This window comes from Ambystoma mexicanum, chromosome 1q, assembly GCF_040938575.1.
Source record: "Ambystoma mexicanum isolate Mex_15411 chromosome 1q, UKY_AmexF1_1, whole genome shotgun sequence".
In the NCBI taxonomy this organism is placed as follows: domain Eukaryota; kingdom Metazoa; phylum Chordata; class Amphibia; order Caudata; family Ambystomatidae; genus Ambystoma; species Ambystoma mexicanum.
Window position 1 is genome coordinate 508,383,071 of NC_090922.1, and position 24,525 is coordinate 508,407,595.

The 24,525-nt window shown below is 43.4% G+C and overlaps 1 protein-coding gene across 2 annotated transcripts in view; it reads left to right on the plus strand.

The window, feature by feature from the left end:
* LOC138530138 (uncharacterized) overlaps positions 1-24,525 on the plus strand; it is a 249,224-nt gene that overhangs the window by 101,135 nt on the left and 123,564 nt on the right. For both annotated transcript variants that reach the window (XM_069640885.1, XM_069640886.1), the window contains exon 2: positions 13,281-13,405. In XM_069640885.1, coding sequence (XP_069496986.1) covers positions 13,281-13,405 — 125 coding nt within the window. The remainder of the gene's footprint in view (positions 1-13,280; positions 13,406-24,525) is intronic.

Sequence of the window (24,525 nt, forward strand, 5' to 3'; positions counted from 1 at the left end):
ACTAGGATTATGTAGGCCTATGTTAAATATTACATGCCGTCTGTATCTAACATGCAAACGGGCACAGGTCTGCTCTGAATTGGTGAAAATCTCTAAGTCCTCTAACCGATGGTCTCGACATTTCAGCTAATTGAGAGATTGATATACATAGATCGACTCTTTGACACTGATAGGAATCTGGGCCATGTCTCTCTTGCAGCATTAGTGTGCCTGACAAACCCCAAAGACCAGAACTGAGCAAGGGCAAGCATATACTTGAAGGGAATACTGACGCGCCATGGAAAGTTGCCAGGCAACAATTTATCTCAAGTTTCTTGTCCGTGTTTTGGACAGGACAACACGTAAGTGTAATTCTAACTTCACAGCGTTCCCACAGTTTTCAAGCAGAGAAGTCATATTGAGGTCAGACATAATGGATCTGATTGCTCCAAATGCTTCCCGCAGGGATGCAACCCGCCGCTCCACCCCCACTGGGTACAAGGACCTGATCAGAACCGGGTCTGGCAAATGGAAGTTGCCAGACGAGTAAGTCTGCCTTTTCCACGGCTATTTTTGGGGCTGACCAGGGCTTTGCATAATCCGTGTTACATGATGGGATGCTTGGGGTAGATGTTGGACCATTTGCCATTTAACCACAGTACAGATCTACATCAAGATACAGTTTGTAGCATAGGCTGTTTGTAATTCATTTTGTGGGGGGAATGATCTTGATCTCTCAACCTGTGAGAGTGCAGGGGGGGATGCAGTTGGTTGTTTTCTTAGGTGCTTTTGCCAGAGCTGCCGGATACTTGGTTCCTTTACAGTCAGGGGTGGAGGGGGGGGGGGTCTTGTGATGTTTCTGACCCAGAGCTCCTAGCACATCACAATTATCTACATGTGGCTTTTCATGCAATAGCAGCTGGAGGCCACACAAGAAACCCTTTGAAGTGATAGAGCATTTTTAGGTCTCTCTGGTCCTGCAAAGTCGACTTCAGTGATAAGGGCGCAGGAGCATTCTGACGGCAGAGTGTGGGAACCATAGATGGAAAGCTTTGTAGTCAACCAAAGTTCTTAATTTTGTAAGGAAGGCATGGTATCAGCAGTAAGACAGACACTAGTGACCACAGTTAAAGGGTGTTTATTGAACTTCAAAAAGGGTTTGAAAAACCCCGATAATCCTAAATCTACAGATAGTAACACAGTCCTAGTGGGCTTTAAAAGGGCCTATACTAATAACCCTATTGCCAATCCTTACTTCTAAATACAAATAGTGTGGGAAACAGTGTTGCAAAAAAGAAAATGATATGTCAGTATGTTCAGGCCGCTGGCCTCCCTTACCCACGTTTTCAGCACGGGACAAGACGGTACACTCGCTAAGCACAGTCTCTGGCTTCTGTAGCTCGAGGAAACAGTTCAGTCATTAGCATCAGGGCCTTCCGTGCCCAAGTCTCTTTGCCTTTCAAAGTCTCTTCTTTCAGAAGGTCTGATGCTACAAACATGTTGTTTTCCTCTTCCAGATTTTCACAAGTACTCAATTTCTCAGCCGATTCGCTATTCACTTCAAATCCCCCCCCTCCCCCCTCAGTCGGGCTCAGATCCTCTCAACACAATGTTTGTAAGTTATTTATGCATTCAATTTCTCATAGGATATTCTTTCTCAGGTGAATCGCGGTTCACCCCGGATCCCCCTCAGCCGGGCTCAGATCCCAGATCCCCCTCAGTCGGGCTCAGATCTTTTTGACATAATTTTCAATTAGTCTCTCTATATGCCGGGCTTGGACCAACTTCATCTACTTTTCCATCAATTATCGAACACTTTCAAATGTGCACAGGATTTTGCTTGACCCGTTGCAGGACCACTTCAATTTCAAAGTTCTTTTTCACTCTTCACATTTACCACCTTTCAGCTGGATACCTTAACAGAGACTTTCGAACGAGCACCCACTCTGTCTAAGGTACTGTATATTGGCTTAAAAGTTCAATCATTCATTTGTTTAATTTTGTTTGCGTTGCTTGACATGTATGCTTCATACGCTGTTCTTTTCAGCTTTCACTATACAATGTTGCCGCTTGCAACCTTGGCTTCAACACAGACCGTTCTGGTATCAGTCTCCCCAACTCACTGGCTTTGCTGACTTCACTGGCGCTGCTTTATTGTAGGAGCCATGGACCGTACCACAGCGGCAAACATTTCTCCCGGCCTTGACTATTGACGCCGGAGAGCCCCGGGTACCTCTGACATACAATGCAGGATTCATCAGCCTTGATTCGTTGTCTTGCGTTATTATTCTCAATGGTTCATGAAAGTAACAGTCATTCATTGAAAAGATCAAGGGCACTTCTCTCCTTGCGTTCCCCTTTGGTTTTGCCGTCTTTCGCCTTGTATTAAACTGCCATCTTGGAACTGCTGCTCCTCGTGTGCTTCGTGCTCCGCATTTTATCTGTGTGGGGAAGTGTAATGGAAGTCAGGTGTGTGTAATGGTCAGCAGTAATTGCCTGACCCTGCCTGACCATTGTATTGGGACATGTCAGGTATACGGCTCGGGTGTTAGTCCGTTTTCTCTCGTAGTGAGCTGTCCGTGAGGAAGTGTTTGTGTTGGGAAAGGTGGGTGTGTCCTACCTGGTAGGATGGGGTTAAGGTGTTACATGGAAGGGCAAACCATGTCTCGCCATCCGGTCTCCCACTCCCCGAAGACCCCTCACCCAGATGATCCTCCCGCACTGGTCCACCCCCAGGAACTGGATCCAAAAGCGATGGCTGTGTCCTGGACACCTGGATGACAGATCCCCCGGGGACTAGCGGGTGAGACACTTTCAGGTTTCTCACAACTCTGATCAGCTGCTCTTTTGTTCTGGTGCTCTAGTTCCTTAATGGTCAATATCCCATTGGTGATTAGGACCAGCAAGACCTCGACTGGTCTCTGAAGGCACCAGTCGAGTCTTGGCATTGAGATAAGGGGAGAAAGCACAGTCTCTATCTCACCCTGGTAGCTGGCTGTCTGGTTCCTGCACTCCTCTGCCACTGAAGCTTTCATATTTGGAGAGCCTTCGAATTTTGCCTGTTCCAAAAGACAAAATGTGGAAAAAGTGAAAGGGATGCTGCCACGGCTAAGGATTTTTGTATTTAAAACCACACACACAGAACTTTGGGCATCTAAATCCTTAACCCTATGACTGCCGTTAGGATGTATATATAAACCCCTTAAAAGTGGTGGTGGTTTACCACAAGGCACATATATCCATAATTACCCATTTTTGGAGGGCAGCCCATAGGTCGCCATGCAAAGCTTCTGTTTTGGGTATGGCGCTCTAGACAACTGAGTGGCGTGTACTTATACGTTTTTTAAAAAGGCACCAATTTATATCGGCAGAAACTTGGAGGGTGAGTGAAAACATCTAAATGTCTGATTTAAATCCCTGGATATGTAGAAGGTAACAGCCTAACTTCTCTGCCTTCTTTTGATGGGGCTTGCTAAATAGTACATTTAGAGAAAACCTTGTATTAAGAGTTATCCAAACAAACTTGTTGCGTGTCAATCTTGTTGGTACAATTCAAAACAATTATAACCTGGCCAACATCCACCCAGTCACATTACCGGAGACTACTACTACCTTCAGTTGGACTACAGCTATTTTAGTTATCACGAGGAACGGTCATTGGGGATGCTCATCCAGATCATTGCAAGGCACGTAAGATTCGACCCTTAACAGGCTAGCTCAGTAATCGTGTGGTGGCAGGCAATCTGCATGACTTAAATGCATGTGGACTGCTTAGATTAGTGTAAGTGGGGGCTTGTGATGCAATACGAGGACTAGCATATTTATCATGTAATTTTGCCTTCTACATTTTCATATCAGGTGGTATTGAGCATTTTTGAGCAGATGATAAACATTGTTTCCTATGGTCTCAGTAGGAGCTAAACCTCCCCTTTTCTTGTCTGGGTAAGCCTTGATGCTAAACCTTGACTCCTATTAACTCCAAAAGCCTACTTGGGGGGGGGGGGGGTGGGGACGTCCAGTCACTGCACTGACCAAAATCACTGCCAGTCAAGAAGACTGACACTGGGTGAATCTTGAAATGGAACCACTGACCCATGGTACCCGAATTTTGAGCAGTGCCAACCTTTTTCACTGTCGCTGGAAGTTCTACTGCATCACTCGGCCACCAAAACAATGCCTTTGCCTCGTAGTAGTCTGAAATGTACCCTAGCATCAGAGAACCTATTCCATGTCCTCTAGCTGTAACCATGATCTAAAGATATTAACAGCAGCTGACCCTGCGGAAGGAGCTCTAGGACTCTGGTACTGCTTCCCTGCAGCATCGAACCCTCGCCAGGGCCAAGTATCTGACTGCTGTGCTCAGAAATCCAAAGATCACTGAATTCAAAGGACCTGGTCATCTGACAACTCCTTTGACATTATCATAGGGGCGGTTCACAGATCTTTGGAGAAAATATGCCAGAAAGATCCCATGTTCCCCATATTAAGCAGGGGGAAAATTGGACCATTCTTAGAACCATATTTTGCCTAAGCAATCCCCAGACTACAAACAAACCTGTGCTCTGTAGTGGCCCAGTACCAAGGTTGAGTGCTATCCCTATGAATCCTTCCCTTTCCATGCCCCCAGCACACCTCATCACCAAACACTGACTAAACCTGGCCCTGGGAGACCCTACAACTCTGCATTAGCAAATTGTTGACCCTAACAGTTAGGAGAACAAAAAGGGTTTCACTTTGTCTTGGAACTTTCTACACATAAAGAAAAGGTTATGGGTAAATGCATAACTTACCGTTATATGTATTTTCATAGACTGCTGTTCGGAAGTCAACAGTTTGTGCACCTTTTTGTTTTTTTAAATCGACCAATTATTATACATATAAATGTATATTGATATGTTTGGGGGGGTGTAGGGGAATGGGGAGGTGAGGGTTGGAGGAGGAGGGCTAGAGCAAGATTATTGGAAGGGGGGCACCATTAAAAATGGGTGAATACCTGGCAACCAAAATCACTCTGTTATGATGCAGCTTGGCCACTCACTCCTTTCCTGTGAAATTGACCTTGATTGCTGTTCCACTTCTACCAGTAGGTGATGTGATGAATCCCGCAGAGTCAGCACAAAATCCCAGTCTAAAGGCACCTCCCATGTTCCCAGGGAAAGGCAGCCACTACCTGATCCTAGCCCTGGCGGTGGTGGTGTTAGGGAGGACCACATGGGTGGAAAAGGCTGTCAAGGGAAATGTGGTGACTCTATTAGGAGAGAGAGAGGCAGCATTCCTCATCTTTGAGGATAAAGTTTCCTTAATGGCTGAACATTTAATGGCATGTTGATACAGCAGGGCCCCCACTCCCAGACTTACCTAAGGCATCAAGCACAGCAACCTTTTGTCCAAATAAGAAACCGATGTATATAAAGGAAAGAGTTAATAAAATTAATTTTAGTAGTGGTGATTCTCCATTGTATTGAAGTTATAGACCTGACAGAAAATCGGTATTCCTTTTTTAAAATCCTCCCCTAAACCTACATCATGTAAACGGAGTGGATTGAATAGTGGAAAAACAGACAAGAACATTATGGACTTTAATACTCTTAGTACCGAGAGGAGGAAGATGGATCCAGAGTTGCTCAACTGTAGTGAGCGGTCTAGTTGTGGTAACCCAGTGGGACCTTTAAAGGCCTTTCAGGTGTGGGTCGAGGAGAAGCGGGAGGAAGCATGAGTTGGAGTCGCTGCTGTATTGACAGCGGTACGCTGTGCAGATAACGTGGCGGAGGTCGGGAATCCTAACACATGCAGAGGACGTGCATTGGGTAGCGATATTGTGGCCAGCTACCCGGTTAGAGAGAGAAGCTCCTGTAAAACGCTCCGGTGTTAGGTCTTCACCAGTGAGGGTTTAGAGCTGTGGAAGCTCTAGTAACGGTCAGTGCGAGCAAGCTGATGGGAGCTGTCAAACGCTGTGGGAGTTCCGACGAGTGAGGAAGCAGAACTGGCGATTCAGAAGGAGACTCCAGAAAAGACTGGCGAGTCGGCCTATTGTAGGTGACCCTTGGGCTCTTTGATGGAGATCCGCATGTAAGAATGAACATTTTGAATACCGAACATTTGAAGTTAGGCAAACGGAGGAACTGTCCTATTAAATAGGAGAAAATTGTAACCCACATTGCCAAAGCTAAAAATGCACAATATTAAAGCAAAGTAAATACAAGTTGCCAAAAGGAGACTATCCAAAAAGGGAATGTTATAACCTGCATTACCCAAGCTAAAGAGGGGCAACAGTAAAACTCGGGACTATAACTTTCTTAAGGGGAATCTGTAAAAAGGGGACATTATAACCTACCATGCCAAAGGAAGCTGGACGTGACATGCAGGCAATTTGAGCATAATAGTCTCAGAACAAAATTTCCCAGAGGGAGGAAGTTGTAAACCACATTGCTAACAGCCAAAAGGTTGTAGAAGTATAAATCAAAGACTGCAGGAGAAAAGCCCTCCTTGTCGAAAGGATCAAGGGGGAGAGAAGTGTAACCTGCATCGATCATGGCAAACAGACCAATATGAGAATGATTGTCCTTTTTGTACAGTATGGTTGTGAAAGAAGCTGTAAGACAATGGTGTTAAAAGCTAAGAGACTAAACCAAGAAGCAGTTGTTGATTCAACTTTCCCCATTGAGGATTTATGGATGGAAAGTATGGAACAAGCCTTGCCACAGAGTACAAGTTGTAGTAGCAGGAGTTTTATACTGGCAGGAGAGTAAACCAGGAAAGGGTCAAATAGTGATTAGTCTGAGGCAGGCAAGTGTACCAGGAAGAAGATAACTTGAAGTACTGTAAACGTGTTAGAACGTTGTGCTGGAAAGAAGTGACAAATCCATCACCTTGTTAGATGAATTTTTGTATAACCATCCAGACTAAGATGTTTCTAAAGAAGAAATATGATGTGATAGAAGTGGTTGCTCTTCAAAAAACATTTACCTTGACTGCTGATGTGTGAAGAGAAAGTATTTTTGGTTTGCCAAGCAGAAGGTGGTGGAAACTTAAACATTGTTTGCAAGTGTGAAAGTCCTGTTTGGAACTGAAATGTTCACTTTGTCAAGTAAATGAAATATTGAATGAAGAGAACTTTTATATTCTACCTGTAGTGGAACGTGATTTATAAACAGAACTTTCTTGACACTGAACTTTGATTTGAAACATCCTGAATAGGGGAAGGGCATCCAACCCTGGTCACAAGGATTCCCGTTTATATCTTTTGTGTTTGAATTTTTTAATTTGTGAACTTTAATCCGCCAAATCGTTGCTGTATTATTTTATTGTATGCATTAGTGTGAGTGACAGATACTGACATTAGGCTATTTTCCTTTTAGCCTTCGTTTGTTAGGTAGGGAAATCCTTGTTGGGCTGGGGAAAGATAGGCGTTTATCTCACCCCTTCACTTTTAATAAAATGACGTCTTCTGAGAAAATGTCTGTCTTGCATTTCAGACCCCTCACAGTGGGCAAAGGAAAGCAATGGAGTGCTCTCCTACCTTTTTATATCTGAGGTCTACTCGGACAAACAGACATAGGGTGTGGGGAACTCTTCTGACAGCAGTTGACCACGTTTTTTCCAGGCCACAACTGAAAAAGAAGCGTACTCCCTTCTTTATTGCTTTGTGGCCGACTATTTGTCTTACGCTGTTTTGTTATTTTTATTTATTTGTTGGAGGTTACAGTTGTTTGAAAATGTACTTAATGGTTATCAATTTGAAGGAACACAACATCTTTTCAGTGTTCCACATTTTTGGATTGTGAGTGACTGCTTACCATTGTGTTAACATGACATATTTTATTTTACGGTAAGTTGCATGCTTACTCCAATGGCTAGTTGGGCACTTTGTTTGGAGAAAAAGATGTTTGTCTGAATTGCCAAGTTTGTTAGGAGCCACACACCTGCCTTCCTGCTTCTTTCCATGAAGGAAGGAAATGTATTTCTACTGGATATCATTTTGAATTATTTCTGTTTCCATGTTTTCCTTAGTTTCTAAGTTTCTTTCTTTGAACAGAACTCTACTTGATTTATACATTGTATGGGGCAATAATCATATGATTCTGAGAAAATAAGCAACAGAATTGGTGATGTCTACAGCACTGCATAGACATAAGGTAGAGATGAAAACAAAAGATTATAAGTAAGGTGGTACTAAAAGAAAACCTAACACAATGTGTAAATCCCAAACTGAACCCAACAACTAGTGAATCAAGCAAAATGTTGATAATTCCCGTATTATAATACAGTGAAACTTGGTGTGATGCTATACAGCAATACATTAGTAGACTAGTAATCCCCCAATTGATATGTTCAGTAAATCCCAATTTGTCTGTTTTGAAATGGGACTACATTCTTGTGAAACCACTCTAATTGTAGGCAAAATATGGATTGGGTTGATTTATATGTTTCAGCATAGAAAATCATATTCGACTCCTTCATTGTGACTAGGACAACTGAAGGCTTAGACCACTCTATACGCACACTCCAGAGTAAATGCAACCCACTAGGGAATAAGGCCAAGGGAAAGGTTGCAAGGATAACCAGGTTTTACTTGTTCAAAATACAAATGCCAGCAAAGAACTCTGCTGTTTGAGAGCGCTCTGCCAAAAATTACACGAGCAGCACATTAAGAAGGCCCAAAGCATCAGTGACATCATTACATATGGTACAAATCGACATGGCGGATTGGCGGGTGACATACTCGAGGGCCTGCTCCATAGGGGAGGCCAGGCTCTAATTGGCTGGTTCTTCGTTATCGATCTTGGTCCATGTGGGTCAGCTGGGCTCATCCAGGCGGTGAAGGTTGGGGCATGCATAAATACATTGTCTCTAATCTTAGCTGAACAACTAAGACCGGCTATTCATGCATTATGGCAGGCACCTGGGCATCAGAGGAAAGAAGTGCCAGACAGAAAGGAGCGTAAAACACAGGTATAGTGATCCCTACCTTTTAGAGTTTCATTAATACCGCAGTTACCGCCCCAAGGTCTCCCCCTTTACCCCTGGAGTATTGATCTGATTTATCCTTCCTGGTACCTCATGTTACAGGAGACGTGTGTTGTGATTGGTAAGATATACAGTCTTTCGGGCTTTAGATCTGTGGTGGGCACCTTGGGGAGGTTAGAGCCTGAGGGACGGGTCGGTGGAGGGTGGCTAGCTCTGGCCTGGCTGGGTGGGGGTGGTGGGGGTCAGAGGCCCTGGTGGCAGTTTAGTGGAGATGGATGGGTGCATCGCAGGGCCTGGTACTGTCTCACGCTATGTGCAGGGCGCATTCCTGAATGTGATACTAAATATTTGCAACTGGAGGGACAGAAGGGGAATGGACTTCCTTGGGAGTAGGGCCCGTGCAGGGCTGGCCTGGTCTGCTGGTGGCTTGGCACCTCTGTGTGAACTCGGGATGCAGGTGCTGCAGCCCTCATTTTGTATTCAGCCCAGAACACACACACTGAAGTCCCGGGCTAGGGGCATGGCTAGTGCTATTGACCTACTTCTATGCGCTATCAGGCCTTTATATGTACCCTGGAGGTGGGGGCTGTTTCCCCCCCCCAAGCCCCGCCATCCCCCCACACTCCCTTTGTGGGTTGTATCAAGCTCGCCTAACTGGAAAGGCCTAGTGGGGGTGGGATAGCCTCATCTCCATCCCAACACAACATTATAGCCTTCCTGTAAAACGGAGTTGCATATCCATCCAGGTGCGTTAAGACATGTTTTTGTTTACATGGAAGGCCTGCACAGGGAATCTACGCGCTGAATTTTCGTCTGAAAAATTAAGGGTTGTTAAATTAGGCCAATCGATGATTGGTTTAACAAGAAGTGGATTTCGGCAACTTCCAATTTACATGGAATGGCAAGATGTTTTTTTTCCCAAGTCCTTTCAAATATAGATGTTGATTTGGCACAGTGAATAGAAAGAGTCTCACTGAAAAAATAAAAAGCTGTGTATCGGTATGCAGCAGAGCTTTCATCTCAAGATGTAAGAGGTTTCTGGTGTATGCATGGAAAGTGGAACTTGTGACCAGGTAGTTACGTCTGTCTAGTCATCCAGCTTTACTCTTGTTTACTACAAAGGGAAAATCGTTATAATACTTGAATCCAATAACCGCTCCCCAGCAGCAGACCCTCATGGTTCATCTGTGGCTTTTCTAAAAGGAAATCATTGATTACAGTCTCAGTTGCACGAGTTAATCCTTATGCTGTTCTCCTACAACAAAGTCCCACCTCCAGAAAAAGGGGCAGATTTAAATAGGTTAATTGTTTTACTGGATGAAACATCTAAGGTATTATCCAAGTTGATCTTTTCAGATCTTGGTCCTAGTGTCTGTTAGGGCTGTCATCCCACACGTGTGCTGGTTTCAATACATAGTTTGGTTCCACCGTTTGTTATTCTCATCTGCCTCATAAAGAGCAATTCCAAATTGGTATTTGCCTTTAACCGTTTTTCTACATTTTGTTCAAGTTGCTGAAGCCGTTTAGCTCTCCTATTCTTTGGTTGCAAAGTCGTGGAATTTTATAGCTGGATAAGAATGTCATGGGGAATCCTGCTGTACTGTGAATGGGGACAGGATGCTGAATGGTCTTAATCAAGTATGTGTGTTGGCTCTGATATTGTAAACTGTACCCGGTCCTTCTCCCAAAGATCAGTTTGGTGCATGAGTGAATGCCAATATACACAGTTTTGTCTGTGAAAAAAGTTAAAGAAAATCCACCCAAAGGCCACGATGATTTAACTGGGCATCTGGAGCACATCTCTAGCCCATCACTCAGCCAAACGCTCTGTTATTCACTTTCTATTGCTCTTCAAAACTGCCTCACCGGGACAGTCAATTTAATTCCAAACTTGTTAGAGTATGCCTTCCTTTTTACAACCCTATGGTCCACCTTCATGGATCCACTTGCACCCAAGCTATCACAAAACATTCCTTGCTACATCGCCCCTTCTCGGTCTTTGTCCCCCCACCGCACCCACGCCTGGCCCCAACTCCGCTCACTCTTTCCTGTCCTCTGATCTTCTTCCTTAGAATTTTCTTTTGCAGACTAATCTATGAATACCCTGGGCGAGGGCACAATGTTCCAACTTCCAGACAAGCCCAACACTCGAAGACCACTATGGTGTAATGTGGTGCAGTGTTAAAGCCATGTAACATAACACTGTACTCACTGATCAAGCGCCAATGGGAAGGAAGCATTTCATTACCTCTCTAGTGTTGATACCTTGTGTGGTGATTGCATCAATGTTAAAAAATAAGTATATCCAGGGGAATGCCTCTTTAAACATTTTACTGTCCGACCACCATAAAGTTGACTGCAATTAGGTTAACCACCCGTCGCTTGCCAAATGCACGCTTGCCCAATGAGGGTCGATGCAAATATGACCCAATTACCTGTTTTTTCTGACCACTGCTAGCTTCTCTCCAGTTAGAGCCCTGGGGATTGCCCTCGCCTTCCAACGTATGTCATTCTTTGCATAGATTAATAAAACATTGATTAGTCAAGTTTGGTCATTAAAAATCTCTAGATCAGTAATCCAATTTATTTGATGAGCAATTTTGTAGAACGATTTTTAATGCAGAACTGAAGGATGATGGCTGGAAGTTCATACATGAGGCTTAACCACTGGCTTTGTTTTGGCAACCCCCAGACTTTTGTTTTTCAGCCTGCCATGCCATTACAGAAGGGGAAAGACCTTCAGGCAGGGTTCCACCCCAAAAGGGGCAGTCCATCCCGAACTGCTACTTCAAACCCCTTCTGCACAAGACCGCAAGCAATCACCAGATCTGTTTTGGCCATAGTGGGCGTGATAAGGGAGGAATATCTGTATAGCTTGGGTCTCTCGTCACACCAAGCTCAGGACCCATTTCTGCTCATACCCCTCCCACACTGTGACAAATGCAATACTGAAGGTTGATGGCTAGAAGTTATAAATTAATCTTAACCACTCAATCCCTTCTGTGCCTATCGACCCAAGCTAAACTTCACTGGTGATGCCCAATGAGGCTGAAACATACCTGGTGTTGCTTGTGCTGAAGGAATGTGGCCTAGCAGTTCAGGCTGGACTGCCCCTTTTGGGGTTGGACTAAGCCTGATTTGTGTTCGATTTTCAATTGGCAGGCTGAACATTTTTTGGTGGGTTGCACAGAGCAGTGCTTGGGTTAGATTAGTTCATTCAGGAGAATATTGTATGCAGAGTAATGCTTAGGTATCTTCCCAAAGAAGGATGATTTCACCTGCCGGTACAGAGCATTGCCAGTGTCTGCTACGCTATTCTTCGATGCATTACCCTTTTCGTTTTGCTAATTATTTTTCTTGTGATCATGGGAAGGTCTACATATCCAAAACATGAAATGCGCAACATGCAGCTGGTTTGTGTTTTCTTCTGAAACAAGATATTAGTGAGTTTGTGTTCAAAATGTTAAATTTAGCTACATGAAGAAGCACAGAAAGTCCCACAAAATACCTATGATAAAAATAGTTTTCTGAAAACATTTTTCATTGCAAGGATCTATGCACTTGGGCAGTACAGGGCAGCCGTCCATATAATTCATGCGTCTCTCCATGTCTGTGTTGTGTAAGGAGGGGAAGCTTTGATTTTAAATATCACCAAGTTCCCAATATCAGATCTGGAGACAAAGTAGTGTGACAAATTACTGTCCGAAGGTGGGCAAGATTGCAGCTCTTTGTGGCCTTTGTGGAAGAGGGCCAAGGTATTTATTAGGCGTTCAGCTCTGGAACATCTTGATGGACTGCAGGCCAATTGATGCGTGGGAAGCAGTTGTAGATTTCTTGGCAACTGTAGATGTAAATCCGCACACCCCATGTTGTGTAACTCAATGGGCTATTATGCCAAAATCCTCTGTGGCATTGTATAGCTTTAGCAAACTAAGAGGTTGCAAAATAATTATGGGAGGTGCCTAGAACGAATTACTTTTCTGGTGTAATGGAACACGTGCCTTATCCATGCATTTGGTGGTCAAAGTAAGCAAGGTGCAATTTCCCCCTGCGCTGATTGATGTGTTTTGAGGTTCTCCATTTCGGAGTACATGCGCCTCTGTCATAGTGGAAAACTTACAAAGCTTGCAGCACTATATGTATTGTTTGCATACAGTCCTCATTATTAAGGCTGACTAACACATTTTTGGGTTCCGTACTTCCTTACTTTAACAAGCTATACACTAAAATAAGCAATCCGTGAGTAGAGCAATATTTATCTACTCTGATCTTGTATTATTTACCTTGTCTCTCTTCTCGACTCACTGTATGCTCTTCTCTATCTTCTGTTGCAGGTTCTCCGGTCTTGTTCCTGCAGAACCACTCTGGTCCTGTGCTAGAGGGGGATAATGTGACTTTGGAGTGCCTGACCATTGACGGCGATGAGATGAGTGGGTACACCTTCCAGAAATACAGCAAGGTGTGTGCTCTAAGGGGGGTCTTTCCTCTCGCCTGAGCTCACGGCGAGATGGACTGGTGAAAGATGGTCCCTAAATGGTACTGATCCCATACCCTGCTCCACTCACTCACTCTCACATCACGCTTTTTCTTTTGTCCCTTCCCCAACCCCTGAATCCACTCCACTTTTTTCTTTTTTAACCCACTCCCACAACATCTCTCTTCAGCCCCCATCTACTCATCTCTGCATCCTTCACAAGCACTGAATATTTTCTTAAATCTTTCAATACCTGTGACTTTTAAAATGTTGCCCAAATTCTCTGGTAGGAGGAGTGAGGAACACAGAGCTCCTCCACTCCCCCTACTCCATTTATTAGCTAAGTATATGTGCCAAAGGAACTGGTGGAGCTAATTCTCCCATTTGCCTATGGATGATGTTCTCAGCCTGTGTCATACAATGTCTCCCTTGATCTCACGTGCTGGCTCTTGCTCTTTTTCTATCCGTCTCTTCTGTAACTTCTCTCCTCTGTCTCTTCCTTCACACTCCCCGTAACCCCTCTTTCCAATTAACCATCTCTATATTTTTTTCTCTTTCCCTATCCCTTTGCTTTGTCCTCTTTCCTTTTGTGCCTCTGACTTTTTTTAATTGGCCAACTAGGGTCCCTGTGGCACCATAGCTCAGCTGTAGCATGACGCAGTCTAAATATAAAACATTAGGAAATTATGGGGCGATCAAGAAATGGTATCACTCGTAGAGCACACGCTTGGCGTGTAAAGGGGTTTCTTTTTTAAAAGTAAAAGCATTATCTTGCTATTTACAGCAAACTACTGGCTTTTAAAACACACACATTTGACAGTTCTTATGACATGGATAAAATAAACGAGTGTAAGTAAGTATAGTCTTGGCATAGTAGCTTTACCCCAGCTGTCTGAGGATAATCTGACTGCTTGGCACAGCAGGGAATACAACAAGCAACACCCAGGCAATGAAGTGAACACACCCTGCCTGCCCTCACGGCAGGGCACTAAAGATGCTGCAAGCAACACTGCAGGCAGGTCGGTCAGGACGCCCAAAGGCAGGGCACTGTTCCAACCTACGGCAGCCTTTTACAGGCACAGGTTTAGGTTGCCTCCGTGATTGGGGACAGGCGTGTTGGTGCTTTACCTCTGCTTCCCTAGCCACACAGGGGGCACACCAGGGCACATAACGGGAGGAAAGGGGTTCCATGGCTGAAGATTTTATTTTTCCCCTTTCTGTTGCAGACTTGAATTATTGCCATTCTCACTGGCTGTCAACTAACCAGACTGTCATGACTGCTCCTAAAGCAGACCGTGTGGTGGTAGCATTCTGGCAGAAGGGTGGCCTGCCTCAGCTGGCCATGAATCCATGATGAATGGAAGCCACGGCACACTCATCATGGTACCAGGAACAGGCTACATACCTCAAAGTCAATCACACCTTGGCTCAGAGTGGGGAGGTAGTTTGCCGTAGGGTCCTTGATATGGGCCGGGCATCTTCACTCTACCAACAGAGATGCCCACAGGTTTCTAGGTTCTGGTCTTTCATGTTTACGTGCAAATCTTGTTTAACATGTCTGGTGCAGATGTATTTTGTTTTATTATGTTTTTTGTAAAACCTGCAGCAATCAACAGTGGTTTCTATGTGTGTGTTGTGGGGAGTCCTGGGAAGAGGGCTTGATGTGACTAGTTCCATAAAGAGTAATTCTTGAAGGAGTGTTGAGGAGAATTCATGTTCAATTCTTGGTGAAAGAAGATTTTTTTTTTTAATTTATTTTAGTGAGTTGCAGAACGTTTAGTATAAGCTTCACGATAGGAATGGAAGGAGTAATGATATCAATAGAGATGAACCTATGTAGGGTCTTTGTATCAAAATGTTTGTAATTCGATGGGCTTAGGAACATCAGGATTTTGAAGGCCATGCTTAGGGGCATAGTCCGCTGGTATGGTAGTGTGCTTTTGTTACTTGTTGATTTGTGGATTATGTTGGTCATTACTAACTATGCAGCCTGTTGCGAATTTGAAAAATGCCCTCCGATTAGTCTGCTGTTTTGTTTAACATCTGTGTGGTATACACCTACATATGATGTCCGAAGATGTGCAGTTCAAGGTTCTTGGGCAGTGTAATCACTGTGCAATGGACTTGCATATATATATGTGTGTGTATATATGTGTTCTCCTCCTACCGGTTTCTGTGCTCTTCACATCGTCAGGGAGGCAGTCTTAACTTGCAGCTCACAGCAAGTGCAGGTCCTATCTTCGTCTATTTTCCATCTTACAAAGATATTGCCGAACATTTTCCCAGAAATCCGTCGGGCGAGAGCTGGAATGTGCTATCTCTGGAATGTAGCTTCCATGTCACAACTCCAGGTTAGGTCCTGCAACCATTCTCGGGTCGACAATGCAATCGTATTATCCCACTTTTTAACAATACATTGTTTGGCTGTTACCAGACAGACTTTATAACGTGATTATCTTGTGGTAAAGAGTCATGGAGCCTCATTACGTCTGTGCTGGGCCGGTAACCACAGTGTTGGTAAGCTTACTGGCACCCTGTTTCTAGACTGGCACAGTACGACTCTGCGGGTGGGTGTCGTCCCGCCCGCCAGGGTCTGACCTGGCTGGCGGAACGGCACCAGCCCGCAGAGTTTCACTGAAGCACCGGCACCGTTATTAATGGTGCCAGTGCTTCCGTGGTCCCCATTCCCATTGAGTGACTCAAACGGGAATGGGTACTTGCAAATACCGGCGCCTGAATTCCCGGAACGCCAGGGTTGGAATACCCCGGTGTTACCGGGAAGTCAGGCGCCGGTAAAATTCGCAAGTCTGGCGGCAACCTGCTGGTTTTACTGGCATGGTTACCACCGGACTTGCGATGAGGCCCATGATGTCTATTAACCTCCACTCCCAGAAAAAGCCACTCAGTCCCGCTCCCACCTATGTACCATGATCTCGGCCAGTTGATTTTTGTCTGGGGAAACCGCAGGTATTTTGACCAATTCTTAGCCAAGGGAATTTTTCAAACTTGTCCACCTCTTGTCCTTCATGTAAAAGAGAAAATTGTTTGTATATAATGAGATCAACTCTCTCCAGCCCCCAAGCGCTAAGCCCCTATCGAGGGGTTTTTGCCTGATAATGGCAGCAAGAGGTTCAACAGCTAAAGCGAACAGTAAGAATGAAAGCAGGCGTCAATTTTACAGATCGAAGAAAATGTCCCGTAATTCCCATCCTTTCCAGGACCGAGAAAAATAACTCCTATGACAGAGTCAAATGCTTTTCCGCATCAAGCGGAGCCGCCTCTGCTTGAACTTTGGGGTCTAATTGTGCCGGGACTGCAAAAACCAACTCGGGTTAAGGGCCGTGGACCTTTCATGAAGGAAGATACATTGATCATGGTGTATCAACGTTTGAGGGGATAAATAAAATCAGGGCTCAGCTAAAACTTCCTTATTTAACAGGGAGATGGGCCTATAGGAGGCACAAAGCATGGAATATTTGAGTTTCAGTATAACCTTAATAGTTGCCTACCTTATGGTAGCCGGTAGGATCTCTTGCCTGGGCTTTCTGCCAGACCTCTACAATCCGCAGGCCCATCAATGGTGCAAGAAGTGGGATTCTTAATGAACTCCCCAGGAAATATTGAAGTCTTTGATGGGAAGGTTCCTAATGCAACCTGATAAAAAATAGTTTGATGGTAAGGATTGAAGCCAGCTGCATGCCTTTTCTGCCGTCTTACAGAACTTGGAGAGAAAGCTGAGGGAGGATGCTGTAGCCAGATGTCTGAAATTCTGCAGATAGGTGAGGATCACTGGACAATCTAGATGTGACTGTACCAAACTCTTTGTAAAAATGTTATTCCCTGAAGCAGTATTTGTGTGTCCCTTTTGTGCTGGCACCAGCCTTGGTTAACCATCGTGCAGTAAATTGTAATCTGGATTAGGCAATTGGTTTGTCAGGGACATTGAGGTTACGATTGTGGTTTGTAGGAAGCAGGGGACATTGGCGACATGGTTCATATGCCAGCTTTACTAATCCCTTGCCGTCACCTTATTAGATGCAGTAGTGCCGACAGTGGGTTTTGAAATGCACAAACGACCAGGGGAAGGCACGGAAGTCATACAAATGTGTTCCATGTCAAGAGGTCGTTGCTTACTTTAAGGGACGTGACCACATTACTTTGGCAAAGTCAAGGTATAAATGCCAAGGGCTAAACCTTGATGACCACTAAGTCTTTCCAGGATTCGGCCCGATTCTTCAACGTCATTCGTTCCCCACCAAAAAAAGCCCAAAGGGCTGAGGATGGTTCCCTTGTGTCCTTAATACTCAGTTGTTATACCATGGGTATCTCTGAGCAACACAGTATTCAGTGTAAGCACCGTTTGCTGTTGATGATTGCACTGAAAACCTGCTTTTTGTCAAGGGATACTTTGCTGTTGGGGGAAATAGCTTGACATTTAACTGCTTCACAGTAGCACCGGGATGCCTTTGATTGTTACACTTTGACCTTTCAGATCCACTTTTTCAATGCTGACATCAAATATAGGTCTCATTTCAACAGCAGGCTCTCGGGTAGGCTCTGAAAAACCAGTCCAATACACCCTCTAAAACCTGTAGAGCCTCCAATGCCTCATGTAACACCTAATGAGCTGAAACCAGGGAAGGACAATCCTGGAAAACCACCTTTGCTTGGCAAATCCCTGAGAACAGCACCATGGCCTCTTATACCAATACAGCCTTCCATTCGTAGGCCTTGAGCCATCAGCTCAGGCTAGTTGCAAAATGTACCTGACTCACTAGCATCTATACCAGCCGATGCTTCACCAATGTTTGTCCTGGTAAACTTTGCATGTACCTTTCACATGAGCACAGATTTTGACGCTAGCTTGGGAATCCTCCATTTTTGAATTGCTTCTACCAACAAAAAAAACGTGTTCCTCCGATAGTGCATAACCAGAGTTTGTATAAGCAATACAGATTGTTTTGAGTGCTTGGGAAGGATTTCCAGCTTCAAACCAGACGTCTTAGTATCTGCTCTGCCAATGTAAGGAGATAAAGAATGGACTCGACAGATAAAAATGATCAGCCAACTTTTGCTATGATAATTTGGTCAGCTAGTTATGTGCTGTTTCTAGGCTGATATGATTGTGCTTTATGGGGTTACAAGGAGCAAATGCTAGAGGACGAGAAATCCTGCATGCTTGAGTTGATTTAAAGAGGGTTGTAGGATATCCAAAAGTCATAAATAACTCAAAAGATATTGTATACAAGTGGGAAGATCTGCAGCCGTGTGGGTATTTACACTTTTAATAACTTCTGTTCCACCTTTTGGATGGAATTACTATAAGTACACCATTTCTTTTGAAGTTTAGCATCCCTGATATCTCGTTTTTCATCTGAAGCGTCTTTTATATACATTTGATAAACTTGGATGTGCGCAGTTTCACTATTCACTGATCAATCAATTGCATCCACTGTATGAACTAAATATGCTGTGTATACTAAATATTGCCGAACATCTAACGTATTCATGCATTTTGTGTGCAAGAGCTGATCTGTTTCGTGTTGTGCAGAGCTGGATGCAAGTTTTCTTTCTCTATCCTAAAAAAGCAAAAATAAAGTAATATTAATTGGCCAACCAATTCTAAAATTCCTCCCAAAATGAGTAGAAATAAAAACAAAAATATTCTGCCTACTCGTCCCCAACTGCAGAAGGTTTATTTTTGATAGAAAGTCACACTCTTCGTTTAAACATAGAAAAGGGACTAACATACTAGTACTTTGTGTTGGTACTAAAAAGAAAAATACCACACTCTAATATGCTGTTTACTAATAATGCCTGGATTGATCATTACTAAAGGCAGACTCTCGGAACACAGAGAATGGGTTTGTACTTATAGTTAAAAAAACAAGACAAACAAGGACAAAAGTATTCCTGAGTTGTTGCCTTATGTTAAAAATGGAACAAATACTGTCTCCCTCTTACGCCACTTTTGATAAGTGCTTGTGCATTGAAGGCAGATTCCCAGTTCATGTCTCCAAAAAGATTACAATTACTATTGGTTGATCTAATGTGTGAACCCTTCAAAAGATGCATCAAACATGTCACCTATTGCTGTCTAGTCACCTGACTGCCAGGCAAATCTCATCCCTTCAGTGTGTAATGGCATGATGCACATTTATTGTACCTCATGCATGACTGCACATGACACCACTTGAAGGATGCCCGCAAGACCAGTGATCACAGAAAGTGCGCGACTTGCAGCAACATTTAAAGCCGACTCTAAGACTGCCTGAAAAGGCTAGGTTTTCCTATCTTTGGTGCTTCAAGGACATTAGTTTACTGCACAGAGTCAATCTTCAGAAGCTTCCTGCACAGCAATCTTAGTGACCAATACATCACCGGATGTTTGGAGCTCTTGTGGGTCACCTGACAACCCAAGGAAAATTATACATGCTGGCGTGAGCACTTCAACTGGCTCTGAAAGCTGGTCTACCCTCTACAAAGTCCACGCCAATGTTGTTTCACATGAAAAGTACAACAAGCAGGAGGGTATTAGGTCCAAGGCTACAAATGGGTCTTGAAAAATGTATTGGGCAAACTGTCCTTGCACAGTGGGGTACTCGCCTGTTTGTGAGGACAGAAAGCTCAAAATGCAGAAGCTTCACCTTGAGCTGCCCAAAGTCAGAATCTTCGGGGACATCTCTTTAGATCAGCTAGTCAGTATTTTTCATTATGCACTGCCTCTGATTCTTCTCAGCAAAAGTAATTCTAAAACGGAGGAGAATCATCATAAACACTCTTACTTGACCAATCAATGGCCTACTCTATGAGCCAGCTGGCAAAAGAGCCATACTATGCACTGCATTGCAAATGGCATTTCCTATCCTAAATGATTCACAGTGTGTGCTACAGCAACTGTCCATCTCTGAGCTTGTTGTGTGACTCCTCAGCACCCACCATACAGATATTCTAACCTTCCAGAATATCGTGTGACTGTATTGAAGGAAACAGGAAAAGTATCTACCAGAAATTAAATGGGGTTGACCCCAGTCAGAAGGCTTTTCTCACCCATAGTTAACCAGTGTATAGATCAGTCTCAGAACATTTGTCCTGTACAGTTGTTTGTATCAGTAGCGGCCTTAACCTTAGCTAGAAGAGATTGAGAAATCTAAGCTTTCTGTGCTCACAAGCCTTACAAGAACATTAAGACAAGGGCATCACTGAAGACTTAACCATCATTCTCCTCACATATTGTCTCTAATGGTCTGATAAATTAGACCATCTCATTGCCTTCTATTTTCCCTAAACTGTTCTATGCTAGCTGACAGGTTGTTGAATTGGAGCTCCTATCCTCTTTTCATACCTCCTATGACACTTCTCTGTTCCTGGCTAACAAACAGTACTATGCTGAACTATTTCTTGCTCTCGCTCTCTCCCATCATCGCCATTTATTTCAATTGCTTAACCATATGCTTCGCCCTTCTCATCATCCCTCTCTTCTTTCTTCTGATCTTTCTACATTTTCTCTTTGTTCTTTTCTTTCATCTCGTCCTACTAATTTTGACCCTCCCTCTCATTTTCCTCTGGTTACTTCTTCATTGTCTTCGCTCTCTTCCTTTACTGACTACGACACTGCAGGTTTTCCAGCTCGTGCCTCTCCCACTGCTTCTCTGTCTGATTCGTTGCCTTTTCCTCTAAGGTTTGTCTCTCACTGCTTTCTCATCTGATCCTGCTTTGTATCGTTTGTTTTCCCATAGCAACTTTTCTTTGACTTTTAAGCATGGTACCATTAATCTTATTCTTAACAAAGCCATCATTATTTGTGTTTGTATTCTTAAGAAACCTTCTCTTGATTTTTCTTCTCTTAACGTTTGTCCTATCTCCCGTCTTCCTTTTATTTTGAAAATTCTGGATGACCACTCTTGTTTCTTCACTATTCTGGTTTTTGCTTCTGTCATTGTCCTGAAACTCCCTTGCTTTGTCGCTGATTGTTTACTTTCTGTATAGTGCGCTAAGAATTCTTCAATTCATACCTTACTTGATCTTTTCACTGCTTTCGATACTGTTGATCATACTATTCTCTCTTCTTTTAAGTCTTCCTTAGGATTTTCTGGTTCTGTTTTTCAATGGTTCCATTTATATCTCTGGTCTGAGTTACTACATTTCCGGGTCTGGCCAACTTTCTCTGCCTTTCCCTCTCCGGTAGATGATTCCCCCTGGGCCACCATCCTTTCTTTCTTTACAGTATTCCCCTTTCTGCTATTATCTGCATTAATTGCTACCATTTTTACCCAAATAACTGGCACATTTCCTTTTAATTTTCTTCCTTCTCTGACTATCTCCATTCTGCACTTTCTGCCTGTTTTTTTGGCATACCTGCCTGGATGAGTGCTCACTAGCTTAATCTTTAATCTGTTCAAATTGAGGGTGTATGTTTTCCTGCCCCCCCCTTTATCTCATCACCCCAAGCTCAACTCTGTATTTCTGTCTCTGCTTACTTTAGTGTTATCTTTGATTATTTTCCTTTCTCTTCCTCTCATATTTCCAACATTGCTTGATCTCGTCATTTCCACCCGTATAATGTTCGTAAGGCCCTTCTTTTTCTGTCACTTAATGCTGCTATGCTTTTGTGTATTCACTGACCACCTTCTGCCGTGATTACTGTGTGTGCAATTAATTGGTATTCCTACCTATCAGTTGGCTACCATTTGCTCGATTCATAATTCTCCTGTTTGTGTTATTTTTTGCCTTTCTCCTAGGGATTCCTTTTGTGTCTCTTGTTTCTCTGCTGGCTACCCTTTGATACCAGTCTGCTTTTTCACTTTCTTTGCATGGTTTTGAAATGTATTCATGGTCTTGCTACTCCATATCGTCCTCGCCTTATTTCACTTTACAAGCGGGTTCGTTCTTCGCTCACAATCACATTTTATTATTAGCTCGCTCCCAACTCTCCCTGTGCACACTCTCGACTTTTCTCATTTTCTTTCCAAGTCCCTAAGCATTAGAACCAACTACCTCTTTCAGATCTTTATTGCCTTTTTTCTCCATTTTGCTTTTGATTGATAGAACATTTTATTTCTCTTCATGATATTTTTATCTTTATCATTTGACATTTACTGTTTATTTTGTTTTTTGGTATCAATTTAATTCTTAAAGTGCTTTGGCCAAAGCGTCGTATAAGCATAATATACAAATACAGAAATCCACAATGCATTTTAGTAACTATGGGACCATTCACACTGGGTTTCTATCTACTGAACAGTCCTTTGCCGGTTAAACAATGTTGTGCATTAGTTTGTGTTATTGGAGACCCACTAAAACCCTTTCAGAGCTCTTTCATCTCGGAGTAAATATGCCCATTGAAGCTCTTCATAGAAACCTACAAATTGCTGAAATTTGGAAAGGACCTGGATTTCTGTGCACACTTTGCTTAGACACCTATGTGAGACCACACGCTTAGTTTGGACAGCAGCCTAAAGGAACGTGATTGGTAATAGAACCGTTTTTAAGGTTTTCTTTTTTTTTTTTTGTCCTCCATCTTAATGCAGTTCCTTTTGTCTTTCTCCTTTTTTAATGATTTTCTTGCTTTTCTGTTTTGCAAGGGATAGACTTGCTGTTCCATTAAGAGTTGGACAATAAATAAGGATCCCAGGAGGGATAGCTCAGGTGCAATGTGTTTGTCTTGGAAGAATGCAACGCAGAGCGTCATGGTTTAAATCGCGGTCCCAAGCCTACAGTCCTGATCTCCGGCATGAAGCATAATATAAAAGCTCAATATAATTCTATTTTTTAAACGAAGAAAAAGTTACACATGAACTTAGTTCTCCATCCTGGTTTTCTATGATGAACTAAGATTACATATCAGTAGCTTTTCATTACAGCATTGGGTAACTTCCAGCACTGTTGTAGACAATTTAATACAAATACAGCAGATCAACCAGTGGATTAGTGCAACCACTGTATTTCTAAGCTGAAGAAAACTCTTCTTCTGAGACAGATGAAATAGACTGAGTCCACCTTGATATGCAAGATTAGAGAATGGGGGAAATGGGCCATGCTGCTAAGCATTCTGGTTAATCTTCCAACCTTATGTGGGAACAGGAAAAGGGTAGGTAAAGTAGTCCTAATTCTATTGTATCCAGATTGGCTGTAGATCAAAACTGATTGCAGGATGCTTCTATTAGGTTCTCCTTGCTAAATAGTAGGCAAACGCCAGGGTTTTACCATAAATTAGTAGAGGTAGTCCAGACAAGGACCCTTTGTTCTTTGGACCTAGATGGACTGCTTACCAGCCACAGCTGACTGGTGATGCCCAACTGGGCAGAAACACCTGAATGGGGTTGCCAGAGCTGCTCTAGGATACTTGCCTGCCATTTTGGTGTTGAACTGTTTAAACTGACTTGCAAATAGCTATTAGTCGGAAGAAGAACTCCGACTACGATATGCATTGTTAATTGGATGTTTTATTCAATTAAAAAGAAAACTCCTATTTGGCCCTACTGCTATGAGGGAAGTTGTAAGCCTAACCACCTTAAAGTAAGGGTGCTTGTCAAAGTTAAAATAAATGGTCTTCTTGAGTCCAAATCCTAATAGCTAACTGGCCCTACCACTTGGGGAAACATAGCGGAAAGGAGGAGTCCGGAGCAATAGCCTCTGACCTTGGCTTCTGTTTGCCACAATCATTTGGTTCTCTTTTCAATAGGTTTTAAAGGTTTGTCATTGTCCCATAATACACTTCAGAACCTCTATGCATGCTCTATGCTCTATTTGCCAAATCTCAATTCAGTACTATTCTCTCTCTCTACGAAGCAAAGATTTTCTTAATACAGTTCCACTATTTCAGACTTGGTGCTTGACAATCTTCATGTTTTATACTTGACTAGTGGAATCCTCCAGGTTTTTTTCTCTCTCTCTTTCTTGCTTTCTCTCTCTCTCTCTCTCTCTCTCTAATTTATCCTGGTCTCTGTGGGGCGTCTGCCCATTCAGGTTTTCTGGGCTCCCTTCCCTTGTGGCTTTGCCAGTCTTGAATGTTAGTCTCTGTTTCTCAGGGCTCTCCAAAGCCTTGACCCTCTTATAGGCTTGCTTCAACTCAACATAGATAGGGCGCCTGCCTCTTGGGTTCA